At 39.9% G+C, this 14,556-nt stretch overlaps 1 protein-coding gene across 1 annotated transcript in view; it reads right to left on the bottom strand.

Moving 5' to 3' along the window:
• LOC137296336 (protein O-linked-mannose beta-1,2-N-acetylglucosaminyltransferase 1-like) overlaps positions 1–14,556 on the bottom strand; it is a 32,118-nt gene that overhangs the window by 13,165 nt on the left and 4,397 nt on the right. The window contains exons 4-22 of the mRNA XM_067828109.1: positions 14,348–14,389; positions 13,870–13,972; positions 13,000–13,058; positions 11,788–11,838; positions 11,489–11,570; positions 10,691–10,817; positions 10,055–10,124; positions 9,366–9,549; positions 8,488–8,597; positions 7,865–7,949; positions 7,500–7,626; positions 6,377–6,446; positions 5,448–5,546; positions 4,898–4,993; positions 3,872–3,948; positions 3,186–3,279; positions 2,669–2,718; positions 1,717–1,843; positions 507–639 (exon numbers count right to left, since the gene is read on the bottom strand). Coding sequence (XP_067684210.1) covers positions 507–639; positions 1,717–1,843; positions 2,669–2,718; positions 3,186–3,279; positions 3,872–3,948; positions 4,898–4,993; positions 5,448–5,546; positions 6,377–6,446; positions 7,500–7,626; positions 7,865–7,949; positions 8,488–8,597; positions 9,366–9,549; positions 10,055–10,124; positions 10,691–10,817; positions 11,489–11,570; positions 11,788–11,838; positions 13,000–13,058; positions 13,870–13,972; positions 14,348–14,389 — 1,786 coding nt within the window. The remainder of the gene's footprint in view (positions 1–506; positions 640–1,716; positions 1,844–2,668; positions 2,719–3,185; positions 3,280–3,871; positions 3,949–4,897; positions 4,994–5,447; positions 5,547–6,376; positions 6,447–7,499; positions 7,627–7,864; positions 7,950–8,487; positions 8,598–9,365; positions 9,550–10,054; positions 10,125–10,690; positions 10,818–11,488; positions 11,571–11,787; positions 11,839–12,999; positions 13,059–13,869; positions 13,973–14,347; positions 14,390–14,556) is intronic.

Genomic DNA, 14,556 nt, shown 5'->3' with positions numbered 1-14,556 from the left:
CACACACTGCACCCATTTGAGCAATCAAACCCAAGTCGTCAGCATTAGAGTGAATGCTTTAACCACTAAGCTACCTCAAAGGAGTCAAAGTGATGGGTTTCAAACCACAAGCTTTCTGATCTGAAGTTGGACTCTACTTCACATGACCAAAGTTGTTAACCCTATCTGAGAGCTGACAGGGTAAGGATTTTATCTGTGGGATGATTCCACACTCTGCTACATTCCCCCCTATCGACAGAAAGCATGTGGCAGGCTGCACAGTCAGATACTGGTCTAATGCAAAATACACATTTTCTGTTCCTTGTTGGCTATCAATGTAGCAAGCACAAAATATCATAGGTCCTAAGATGGAATTCAAACCAAAGACCTGGTAATGCAAAGCAAGACACATTACCCACGTGACTAAAGAGGTCAACACTTAAGAGAAGCTGATATTGTGATGATGTCAGTTGTGGGATAAGTCCATCCCTGCTACCTGTGACATCTGCAAACGTATAACATCTCACCTGTCTTTACAACATTTGTGTATGGATGATGTGAGTATTTTCAGGAATGGTTTGCTTTTCAGAAGGAATCCAAGTCCAGGGAATTCCTCCACCCTGTAGATGAGATTCTTGTTTCCTGACAATTTCTCAAATCCTGAAAACAAGAGGAATATCTTTCTACTAAATATGTCAGCAATATTTGGACGATATGGGTTTGTGAGTGAGTGAGTGAGTGAGTGAGTGAGTGAGTGAGTGAGTGAGTGAGTGAGTGAGTGAGTGAGTGAGTGAGTGAGTGAGTGAGTGAGTGAGTGAGTTTAGTTTTACACCACACTCAGCAATATTCTAGCTATATGGCAGAAGTCTGTAAATAATTGCGTCTGGACCAGACAATCCAGTGATCAACAACATGAGCTTCGATCTGCGTAACTGTGAACCGATGACATGTGTCAACCAAGTCAGTGAGCCTGACCACCAGATCCTGTAAGTCACTTCTTACGACATAGTCATCTTTCAAGGCAATCATGGGTTGCTGAAGGCCTATGGGTTTGTGGACATGTGCATTATAGTAGGTGGGAATGATATTGACTGTAACCTCAGCTGTATGTTAACTGTGACAAGAATTCATCGATGTCAGCTTCCTTACGTTAGGACTACAATGTTTCAGAGTTTGTTCTTAGTCCTTCATCAAGGGAATGAAAACCTATGAACCAGATGTCCTGGCATTTGAGACTTTTACTTCAAACAGCGCTGCTGGCTTCAATGTTATTGTCATTTCCCTTGTTAAATGATACCACAGTTATCTCATCATTTATGCCTGAATTAACACTCCCTGGTTTCCACTTGTCCACCCACCCTATAAATATACCATTAATAAACTACTGAGTTGACTTGTTATCTTACAACTGTTGTGTGAATATGAAGATGCAGGTTAAAATTTATCTTCAGTCACTCATGCTTGTCATAAAAGGCAACAATTCAGGTGGTCAGGCTCACAGACAAGCCATCGTATCCCAGTTACCCAAATCGATGCTCATGCTGTTAATCACTGGATTACCTGGTCTAGGCTTGATCATTTCCAGACCACCACCATACAGCTGGAATCTTGCTCAGTGCAGCATAAAACTAAACTATCACTGTTGTTGTTTCACATATATAGCTTTCAGTTTCCTAGTTCTTTCTTTTATGTGTATTATTTCTGAATGTTGTTCACAGTCTCTTTACTGCCACCCACCATTATAGTTCCAGGCTGACACACCCATGAGGCTGTCGTCAGCTTCCAGCACTGGGAGGAAGTGGGACATAAAGTGGAGGAAGTTGGGAGCCAATAGCAGCTCTTCCTCCAGCACAATCACATGACTCTGTAAGCACAACATGCTCCATATGAATCAATGTTTGAGAAAGGAAATTTCCCCAATCACCCATTCAGGACAACAACCTGTTTTGAAGAACATATTATTTCTTTTCTATTTCTATTCCACCCTGTCGACCTCTATCCATACCCATCTTCCACAAGATATCAAATGGCGATGGGTGGTAGAACCCTTAAAACACTAAGCAATAAAGAACAACAGTTTGCCACTAATATGGCAATCTCACCGCTAACGAAGAATGATACATTTATAACATATTCACTACTTCTCACTTTTTGATCACATACAAGATGATTGAAATGACTAGTGTCTGCATAATCACCCAATGTAGGCTGTTGACATAATTGAAGACACTGGGTGCAACCTTTTATGAGATATCACGTTTACACAAGGTTGAGAACTGGTCAAAGTGTGAAAAAAAGGTCAAGGTCATCCAAATCATAAAGTCTGCATATACACTGTAACCAAATTTGAAGACACTGAGCAGAAGAGTTCATGAGATATCTTGAAAACAAGAATCAGGACGGACAGAAGTTGCTGAATACATACACAATCAAGGAACAGTTTCTTCAGCATGTGACTAGAACATTTAAACCACAAAAAGACCAAAGAAAACCTCTTGTCTTGGTTTATGGGGAAACCTTTAAGGTTAAGGAAGGCCATGTTTATTAATTCACTGAAAATGTAATTTCAATCAAAGAAGAGAAAATGAACAAAACAAGAACCCACTATGAAAGAATGGTCAATATTTAATACTGGGAACAATCCCAAAAGTTTGATTAAGAATAGTCTATGATAAAACACTATACTTACAGAATCAGGATAGACTACATCTATCATTCTCATAGCTTTAGCCATTTGTTCTGTAAAACACAAACATTATTTGTAAAAAACAACAATTATTAAAATGAAAGTGCATGTCATATTCAGGATAACACTGTAAAGTAGCAATTCTGATACTTTTGTTGAGTATCTGGGAGTTGATCACACACTCTAACAGTTGATCACACAGAGTTAGGCATCTAATTGCCAGCACACAAAATATGTGATCCAGACTACCAGATGTCCGACTTCCATATAACACATGATATATTCAACCACTTTCGTAGTGAGATTGCATTCCTACAAGTGATTGTAGCGCAACAACAGTTGTAAGTCAATATTAAAGTATCAGGGTTAAGACCATCTTAGCACAACTCTTTTGCAGAACGAGGCCCAAGATTTCAAGATACAGTGTATAAGGTCTAATATTTTAACTAAAGAAAAACAGAACTTGGGGGCATTTACTGTGAAAGATCACCCATCTATAAAATGTAAAAGCCAAACAAACCATAATACTGCACACTGCTTTTCAAGCTGATGTTCCTGAAGCCAAACAAATCAGCTAGATCTCCATGCTCTGGAAACTTTTCATCCCACATCACCTGCAACAAGATGAGAATGCACAGATACAGCCAACACCTGCAACACTTGCACTGACATGACATGATATCCTGCAATACATTTGCAGGCAAAAATCTAAATGTTACAACTTGTTAACAGTTATCATTAACGACAGTGGGTATCCTAGTGGTTAATGCATTTGATATCACATCAAATACACGGGTTTGATTCCCAACATGGGTACAATGTGTGAAGCACATTTCTGGTGCCTGTCCGCCGTGATATTGCTGGAACATTGCTAAAACTGGCATAAAACAAAATTCACTCACTTGCAGGTAAAAAAAGCTCAACATGCAATATTTCAACTTAACATGGGTTATCAATTTTGAAAGATCAACCATACTGTGAGGTATAAAAGATAAAAGCGGTCTAACAACTGTGTCAAAAAATGACTGAGTCACTCACTTGAGATTTCTATGAAGTACAGGATTCAAGCAACAAGAACCAATGGTCGATAGCATGAGCATAACCCATGCAGAGACAGGTCACACTTATCTTTACAATCATCAGATCAAACCCATGTAGGGTACAACATACTGTATAGTAATCTTAGTGGCGCTACAATCTACTCACAGCCACCATGTCCGGCTTCATCCCTGGCTGCATCAGTGTCGTCTCCAGAGTCCTTACCAGAGCATTGTGGTTCAACCCTGACAACAAGTAGCTAATGTCAGCAAGCATGAGATAAAATATGTTGCTCTTAATTCAAAATAAAAATCAACAGAATGGTGTACACAAGTAAATACAGCCTTGGAATGTTACCACAGGTCGATACAGGTGATTCTATGTCAGTGTAGAATGTATATAAATCATGAAATAAGCTCACAGAAAAAGTGTTTGTCATGAACATGATGACAATGAGATTGTTCTGTACCCAACCCATCAGGATCTGGGTTAGAAATGATCTCCAGCAACATATGCTTGTTGAATGTGGTGACTAACAGAACTGGAGGTCTGGTGACTTAGTTGACACTTCATCATGTCACAGTTGCGTAGATTAGTGCTGTGTTCACAAATAGTGTCTGACCCTCTGACAAATCTGGCAGATTCACCAGCGGTCAGATACAAATCACCAACCTACCAGCACCAGTGTCTGACTGAATATTTCACAATGTCTTTGTGTGAAGTTGTTATTTGTGGCATACGACACTTGTTTGCTGTTCAGAAATCTTATGTTTGTTATCACATAATGTAAATAATTTCAATGCCAATTATAAGAAATGTCAAATATGAAATGTTTGTTTATTCTGTGGGTCCTGTGAATTTTCAGTGGGTCAGACAGACATCTGAAACTTACAGGACCTAATGTCCTATTACTTTGAAACACCATCGTGAACACTGTTAGTGCTCATGATGTTGATCACTGGATTGTCGGATCCACACTGATTACAGATTTTATCCATGAAATTCCCGGTTAGAATTGGTTTTCAGCAACTCATGCTTGTCGTAAGCAGCATATAATGGGATCGGGTGGTCAGTCTCACTGACTAGGTTGGCTCATGTCTTTGTATCAATGCTCATGTTGTTGAGCGTATTTGAATGTCCAAATCAATGTTCACTGCTAAATACAACACAAACAAAACATTATTCTGTACCAACCTGGCACCACAACGATGGGTGTTGAGAAGATGCGATGGTTCTGTAGCGCTTTATCCACAACACCTACTGGCTTCAGGAAATCATCCACATGTGTAGCTACAAGAAAAATGGGTATTCCAGTCATACATACTGTAAAAACATGCAGCACCCAAAATTTAACATTCAACACTTGATCAACTAATATCTCCTAAATATCACTTAATTAAGCCTACAAACCAGAAAACCATTGTCATTACCTTCCGATATCCACACACAGGATTTCCTAAACACACATTTTGGAATCACAAAGAATCAAGGCACTAAACATAATTGAAGGGAGGTTATCACCCCAAACATGTAAGGGAGGTAACTCAAGTTAATAAAACTGCATTCTTCACCTCATTAAACATATCACTGATAATTGTTTATACTGAGTTCAAATTTAAAGTCACTTGGGCAGTATTTCAACCATAGCGAGACCAAAGTGACATAACCTGCATTGAATACCTGAAACAGACATTTTGTCAAATATGCTGCTAATTTCAGAGCATCAGTATGGTTGGACACTTACGGTCACAGAATTCTGGGTATCCGTCATATTTCTTACAAAACTCCCTCCTGGCATCATTTCGGTAAACATCAGGATCCGGAACAATCTTCTGACCTTTGACTGGAGGAAATAACACATATATCAAAAGATTTTGTCAACGAATAGCCCAGACTTGGGGTTGTGGTAAAGTGAGTGAGGTTTTACACCATTCAAGCGATTTTTCAGCAACATTGCGGCTTGGGGACATCAGAAATTGGCTGGGGCATCAAGACCAGGGCCTTCAGCATAACGAGTGAACACTTTGACCACTAGGCTACCCCACCCAATCAACAAGTGAAAGTATGCTGGAATAGGGGAGTAGACTAGGGTTAGGGTTAATTGCTAAATGTGTGCAGGTGTCCAGAATAGGATAACAGCATGCAGGCACGTTATTGTCAGGTATTATATTCACATGACCATCAACCAGGAAAATATATGTCAATAATGTGAGCAGCCCTCAGTCAAGGCAAGGATAACACCCTGCAGACAAGGTCATAATGGCAACAGCACAATCCCACACCAAGCTTTATCGTAATTCAATCAGAAGCGGCTGAGTTATTTCTTTCCTCGGTAGGAAGCAAAAGGCAAGCTGTATCACAGCTATCTACACTGGTTCAGAAAGAGATATCTGAGCTATATACTACGATCATCAATCAAGTGAGCGCCAAAAATAGGGAATAATTGAGTGAGTATGGTTTTATGCCTTTTATTATTCCACCAGTATCAAAGCATGGGGCACCAGAAACGCATTGTACCCATGTGGGGAATTAAACTTGAGTCTTTGTGAACCAAGCAAGCTCTTAAACCACTAAGCTACACCACTGCCTCTAATCGACCCCGGCGATGATTACCACAAACACTCTGTTAGCAATTATGTGAAAACAACAGGACTGGAAGTCTTCAAATCTTACTTTTTCTGGGAACACAGAACGCTTTCTTCACAGCCTTTGGCCATTCACCTTCAAATCCTGCATAGCTGATCTGAAAATAGACATCACATGTACACAAGGATGATACATTCAGTGGAAATTAAACTATGCTATTATAATCAGGTGTTTCTTCCAAAAAGATGACACCTCACCAAATTCAGAGGACATTTCCACAGATCATGTCAGGCCTGCTTTCTAATCAGGACTGAACAGGTAGAAGATGAATAAACTAATGCCACTTTATTACCAAGTAACTTGGTGGTCTGCAGACAGAAAGTGAGTTGTCTCTGTCATTTACACATGTAATATGGCGTACAGATTGCACTCTCTACTGCTGGTGTAATGCATACATCCAGTTGTTTTGAACACCATGGTAACTACCCCCAAATAATAGCGTGTTGCAATTTGTAGATGTAAGATGAACACTTTGCAAAGTTGGTGTGCAAGAATAGTTTCTAAATTTTGCTACCCAGCTGGGCTAGCTATTACTTAAAGTTACTAGCCAACAAAATAATTCACTAGCCCGAAATTTGCAAGGGACATAGGTTTCATCATTAAGCTGCTAATATGCACCATATGTCATATTAGGGATTTCACTTTCTTAGCCAAGTACAAATTCCAGTACTTTTTGGGTTGAGTCCCATCCAAGATTCGAACCCGCACCCTCAGAGTAGGGCACCTAATCACCAGCACACAAAGTCAGCCGCCTAGACTATCAGTTGTCCGACTTCCATTTTTGTGGAAGTCACGGTGGCTAAGCAGGCTAGGCGGCTGACTCATTAATTAAATGTGTGATCATCAAAAACCACATGAGGCCAACAACAAATGTCGATGTTCATGATGTTGATTCAGATTTGATAATTTACCGACTGCCACCTTATAACTGGAATATTGCTGGAAGTGGCAAAACACAACAAGCAAAAAAAACCAAACACATCCTGGCAATGACCAAGCAAGAAAATCCTTGCAGTGAGTGACTTTAGTCTTACGCCGCACTCAGCAAATATTCCAGCTATATGGCGGCGGTATGTAAACTGCAGTGACTAAAAGTATGCAGAGAGTGTAATACTGAAACACAGACAGCTACAAGTGTCTGAATGCTCACCTGCTCCAATTGGGTGAATCCTTCGATTCCCTTCTGCCCCACAAAGTACCAGACATCTCTGAAGCGGAGATTCTGTATGAGTCCGCTCCCCATCTGGTTCATCAACTCCCGGGCCATATAGCCCAGTCTGTAACAAGGAGAAGCAATGAGTTCCTGAAGGGTCTATGAAGATGCGGGTTAGAACTGGTCTTCAGAAACCATTCTTATAGCCCACTAACGGGATCGGGTGGTGAGGCTCGCTGACTTGGTTGATGCATGTCATCTTTTACCAATTTAATGAGACAGCGCTTTTACAAGAGTCCACTTTAGTATGATTACGTATCATTACAATATTCAGTAGTAGAGATAGTTTGTAAGACTGTTACTTCTTGGCGCCATCGTCTGCAACAAGAGAGATGATGATGTCTCTGTCTGCCAGCGACTCCAGAAGTATCTCTAAGTCTGTGCTGTCTGCAAAAGGAAGAGGAGGTAAGGTGAGGTGAAATGGGGTATAACCTCAAACTTCAGAATATTTCACTCATATGACCACGTGCATGCACTTATCTGTGTGTGCTTGTACTGCCCCAGACTTAAGCTGATAGTTTTATAGTTTTTACTGATAAGTTTTATAGTGACAGCCCACTGAGACAACCATGCTGCACTTAAGTATGCATACCCTGCTCAGACACATCATACTGACTCTGAGCTGACCTGTCCTTGTTGTATCCATTCATGCCGAGTAACAGGCAGGGACCAACAAGTGCCACATTTTACATCTTTTGATATGATGTGGCTCGGGATCGAACCTACAATTTAGGTCCTTGATTCACATTAATGAGAATGGTTCCATTTCTTTTCACATCCCAGTCATTTAGATACAGTCCTTTAACTTTATTGTGACTACCAGTAAAAAAACTGGCAATGCAGCATCTTAGTCCATTGATATCTGGGTCAACCTGAGTATGACCCTCTTCACTCTGTAACCACAGATACCACAGAAAAATCTTACCATATGTGTAGGTGTCCACTCGTGAAATCATCTTTGGAATACCAGTATTTGGGTCAACAATGATGACATTAAACCCACGGCCTCCGTTATTCAGATTCTCAGTCATCATCCTACAGGAACAACAGTTCTCATTAAAGACAGTTTATTATTTATGGCTTGGGGGTGACGATATTTTTAAGACATGAGGTGGGGGTGGGGGGTGTCACCTAATTGGTTCTGGGGAGGTAGGGAAAGTCATCAATTTTGTACACGTTCAAGGGGTATCATCAATTTTGTAGATATGAATATTTAAAAATTATGCTCATAAATTATGGGGGCAGGGGTTCCACTGAATCAAGGCATAAACAGATGTATCAATAACCTTTTTTCGCCTGACATACACTTTTACTCCTTCTTCAGGGGAGAATACTCCAAAATCTCACCGACAGGACTGATGTAAATTTTCAGGTTATTCATATGGCATTGCACATAAGGATAAAGGAAAATGACTTTGTCTTACTGTCTTATCAACAGGCACATGATTGATGGGGCACCCTAGTGATCCAACTGTCACGCTGTAGACCTGGGTTTGATTTCACCTCATGGGTACAATGTTGGAAGCGCATTTCTGTTCACTGAGTCATCAGCAGAGGTGTAATATTTCCATTTACTGCCATAAATCTGCTGGGTTTTTTTGCCTTTTTGATGGTAATAATTCAGTAATACAAAATGTAGTGCACCCCATGAAGTTGACATCCATTAATACAAAAGTTTATGTGCTTCACTTCTAAATACCATTCCAAGAATTTGATGACAAATTGATCAACAAGGGACATCTAACACAGCTCAGTTTCACTCTGTTGTAAGCGAGGGTTGTCTTCTACTGACTAAACACTCACAGGTGGCCACTGACGCAGATCTCTGGCTGAATCTTGTTTCCCTCTCCTGTGAAGACACTGACAGGGAATGAGTGAGGGCCGCAGGACTCCGGCACCCCACAGTTGGCGATGGATGGTCCCAGCTGCATCTCCTTCTGGTGGATCACCTGCGGTAACAGCTGCTGTAGGTCTCGCTTTGGGCCCACTGCAACATCCATGTGTTATATACACTGAACAGTGCTTCAGTCACATCAGTGGAAATAAATGACAAGCAAGGATTGCTGAAGGCCAGTTCAAATACAGATCTTCACAGGTAACCAGTATAAGAAATTAGCCTGGCAGCAGAGGGTCAAGTCAAAGAGAGGAAGGTTTTCAGAGACATAGTAAATGTACACCAAAACTTTAGAATAAAAATAACCAAACAGAAGAGAACCTACATATAAGAGGGACCCATATGACCTTCCAACCATCTGTTTGGGCGATGAAGGAGAGAGTGATAGAAGCTAGCCTCAGTCCATTTGGAACCGTTTTGGGGGGAAAGGGGAGACTACTCACAGGTGAGTGATCTTACAATCACTTCAGGGAATTGAAAGGGATTCACGTTTCCACTTAACCATCAAAGGAAAAGAGGGATAAGCAATGAGCATGAGTCAGGATAAGGAAAATCAAAGGCTTAACATAAACCTAAAATATATCAACATATTACTTACTTGGCAGAGAAAAACAACCTGCTTTCTCCATGACATCCGAGAAGTCTTGATGGTTCTTTCTCTTAACAACCTGCAAGAGATGTACCTCCATGACATACAGACTAAGAGAGAGGTAGGTCTTTGTCATGTCAAAAACAGTTGGAGGAACTGATGAACAGGTGTTATTGCGTAAGTGGGGTTTACTGACACCAAGAACAATATTTTAGATACATTCCAGTGTGCCAGCTTAATGTGGAAGAGGAGGATGAAGTCTCAGACATTTACCATTCTGATGAGTGAGTCAGTTGAGTTTCACGCTGCTTGTTGCAATATCCCAGCAATATCACAGCAGGGACACCAGAAATGGCCTTTACACATAAAGCCCATGTAGGGAATTGAAACCTGTGTCTTCTGTGTGACGAGCAAACGCTTTAACCACTAGGCTACCCCAGCGTCCCTTCCACTCAGCTGAAAACTACAAGCATGGGCAGAAGCTGACAGACTCAGATATCAGACAAACCAAGTTTCAAACCCACCACAATGGATTTATGGCAAGTCCAAGGGATGCACTGTCATATTGCAGCACCTCACATAAGTGGGCCACCCTGTTAACAGGCACCAGTCAGGAATCCAGTGGATCAGAGAACACCAACTCACATATTCAATGGCATGGCCCTCCTTCAGCCCCTTCTGGCCAATCATCAAGAAGCCATCACGGAACTGCAAGTTGTCAGCACCAGAGCTTCCAAAATATTTCAGCCATCTTTTCCCATCTTCCTTTAGGCTGAAAGAAACACAGTGGCTAACTGGAACATTGCAACATAAGAAACATGGTTGAGTCCTTGCTACTACGTAATATCAAACATTAATCTTGTTATGAAAGTAAAATCATTCCATTTATCTAAATGCTGTATATAGGATATGTATTCCTTGCTCACATTTCTAACAAAATGTCTCACTTACAACAGGGTGAAAATAATACTAACAGAATTTCTGGCAAAGTCAATACTGGATATAAATTACAACCTGATTCCAGACATAACGGATACTGTCAAATCAGCTGTAAAGACAACTCACACCAAGAGGACCAACTTACCTCAAGAGGGACAACTAACTTCAAAACATCAAACATACTTTCAGAGGACCAACTTTCTTCAACAGGACCAACTTACTGACAGAAGAAATTATAAAAAAAGGACCAACTAATTACAAAAGGACCACCATCGTTCAAGAAGGCCAACTTAATCCAAGAGGTCCATCTTAATTCAAGACAGCCAACTTACTTGAAGAGAACTAACTCACTTCAAGAGAACAACATACTTTAAGAGGACCAACTTACTAAAAGAAGACCACCTCACTTCAGAGGACTATGAAAATCCTATTATCTTGAGGGACTGTGACTCATCCCAAGGGACTGTGACTCATCCCAAGGGACTCATCCCAAGGGCAACTCACCTTGAGGAGACTTCATCGTAACTGCTCATGATGACCACTGTCTCTGCTGGCATCTTCTTCAGGAATCTAATCAACCCTGAATCTGGAAAGGTTCAAGGAGGAACCTTCAATATCTGTCAGCTTTGTCCCATCTTCTCAAACAATGTATGCAGAAAATGAATGTAACAATTTTGATTTACAATTTTTGATTTTTCATTCACCTCTTACATAATCATTCTCCTCTTACATAACTCTCCTCTCACTAATATTCTTAACAATCGCTTTTTCATATTGCACATAACAAACAAAGCAACACTAACCTTCCACGTAGGTGTCAAATGTTTTAATATCAGTCACATCAAATGTTTTCTCTGAAAAATATAACAAAATATGTAAAAGGTTAATGCATATATATAAAAATATTGTTCTTTCCTGCATCTATGAATAACATCATGATTTACCAGACATACAATTAGGGCTGCAACAATTCAATTCATCAAAATTCGAATCTGACATCGGTTTCAATTTTCAATTAAATATTTGAATATCTTTTTCAACTGCTTCCACAGAGCAAGAACATAATATCTAATCCAAATCAAGCAGTTTCAAGCGCTGAAATCAGGCAGAATATGAACTGGTTGACACCATGCTAATTATCTAATGTCCTTAGCATACATCACTCACATAAACTCTGAGAGTTAAATGAAATCTGTTGTTTTGACTTGTATGAAGAATAGGATAGAATCGAATTAGGGTCCAATATCAAAAATTTAATTGAGTTCTGGGTGAATCGTTGTAGTCCTCCAAAAAGCATCCCAAACTAGAAAATAAGTTTGGATAACTTGCACTGAGGGTCACATTGACTGTCCATGTCACAGTAGGTGCTTGAATTAATGGGTATTGCTCAACACCACATTAGCATTTTTGCAGCCTTTTTATGTTGAGCTGTCCATGTCTGTAACTAAATCAACATCATGAATACGGTTTATTTCCAACAAGAAAGTCACAGCCATAATTGTGATGGGGTTGACAAATTTTATTGCTTCTATGATTGTTGGTACAGCAGTCAGCTTAGGAGATGCACTTGCAACTACTGGACACAGGCTCTTGTGTCTCTGCAAGGAATAAAGATCCTGTCATGTAGGGCAGCAACAATTCACCCAGACCTCAATTCAATTCAATATTCGATATTGGGCCCTTGATTCTATCATTTTCAATTCGATTCTTCATACAGGCATGTGAAATCCACTGTCAACCTGGCAATGTCCACAAAAATCATTCCCAAGATCATTCCTGGAAGTCTCCTGAAGATGCACACAGACAGATCATTGATGCATCCTTTAACCTTCTTCATGAGGTCAAAACAATGATGAATTGTGCTGGTAACATGACAAATGTGACAGCACTTGAACCATGAGGTCATGATATCCATACATGCTAGTCCACTAACCCACCAACATAACTGTTGCAAGATCTTGGCTGGCCATTCTCATAGGACAATAACAAAACATTCTCAAATTTTCTCATCTTACCACTGATAGAGATGATGTTCAAGCCCCGGCCAAAGTTCTTCATTTCTGGGCTTATCAACCTGTAATGATATGAAATATGATGTAAAAACACACATGGCTTTTTGGTCAGTCTCTTTTACTTGAGGACTATAAGCCTGAAGTGTGTTCCTCACTATATACTAGGTCTCCCTCTTGTTTTCCCAAAATAACCGCATGTAAGGTTTTTGTTTAGTTAGTAAGAACTCTTCCCAGGTATCACTTTTCGTTCGTAAGACCTCTTCCCTGGTTTTACTCTTGGTGATTGACTTTTCCTAACTCTACATGCATATCAATATTCAAATAATATAGGAGTATTTGAAATCAGTTAAAATGTATCATACAATATGGAGGTTAAAGAGCAAATGTTTTCCCAAGCAAGATTAGAATTGCAACTTTCAGATTTGTAGGTAGATGCTCTACAACATGACCACCAGGTGACAGATGAAATAGGGTTGAATTATCTATCTATTTATAGTTACTGTCATTAAATTGATTTTACTTGAGCTTCAGTTATTGTTAGGTAGCTTCATTAAATAAGCATCTATATTGTAATTATCCATCACTGATGGTACATATGTTAGAGAGAACACTTCTCGGATTTCATAGACAATGAGGCACGCTTTCTTCTATACGTGAATCCTGAATTTAAAATTTGTTTTCGAGCGAAGCCATAGCTTTTAGCAACTTTCCAGCAGCATCATGGCGGATAGGCCAGAAATGAGCTTCACACATTGTATTCATGCAGGAACTGAACTTCGGTCTTCAATGTGATGAGCAAATGCTTAAATCACAAGACTATCCCATAAACTAACAAACTAAGAAAAGCAACAAAGTATGATGATGTATACTGACACTTCTCCCTCGAAGCAGATGGTGGGCCCCGCCTTGTTGCCGTCACCGGTCCGGACATAGAATGCAAGTTGGTTGTTTTCACACTTTACCCCACATCGTGAATCTGGAGTAAAGACACTGCCTAAAAACGTGTTCAGGTAAAGCTGTACACATGCACAATCAATACACAGAGTGATTAAACGTGTTTGTTCATAGTTCAAAGCCGCTCTTGGCAATATTTCAAGCATGTGGCTACAGTCTGTAAATACTTGAATCTGAACTTGACAACCCAATGACCAACAGCATGAGCATCAATGTCCACATTTAGGTGTGACTGAACAAGCCACTAAATGACATCTTTATTAGAAACTGCGGCACATAAAATAACCAGCATGTGTGGTTTTCATTTACTGAAGAATATGAACACAAACCAAACAATGTTAATTTTTTCCGAAAGATGTACATTTTATCATTCACCATAATTGGATGGACAGATTACCTGACAGGTTCCATGAGCCCCGAACATCCCATATTTGCCGATCTGAAAATACAAAAATACAATGTTATTAAGCCATTATTCATATTATTATTGCTGCAAGTGATTCAGAACCATGGATTCACTGACCCTTCTGAACACCCATTCAGTTTATTTGTTGTTTAATACATAGCAACATTCCATTTAAGTGGCTCTTGTCTGTAAATAATGGA

Source organism: Haliotis asinina, chromosome 9 (assembly GCF_037392515.1).
Source record: "Haliotis asinina isolate JCU_RB_2024 chromosome 9, JCU_Hal_asi_v2, whole genome shotgun sequence".
NCBI classification, from domain to species: Eukaryota; Metazoa; Mollusca; class Gastropoda; order Lepetellida; family Haliotidae; genus Haliotis; species Haliotis asinina.
Note: the sequence above shows the minus strand (reverse complement) of the source record. Positions and strands in the feature narration are given on the sequence as shown.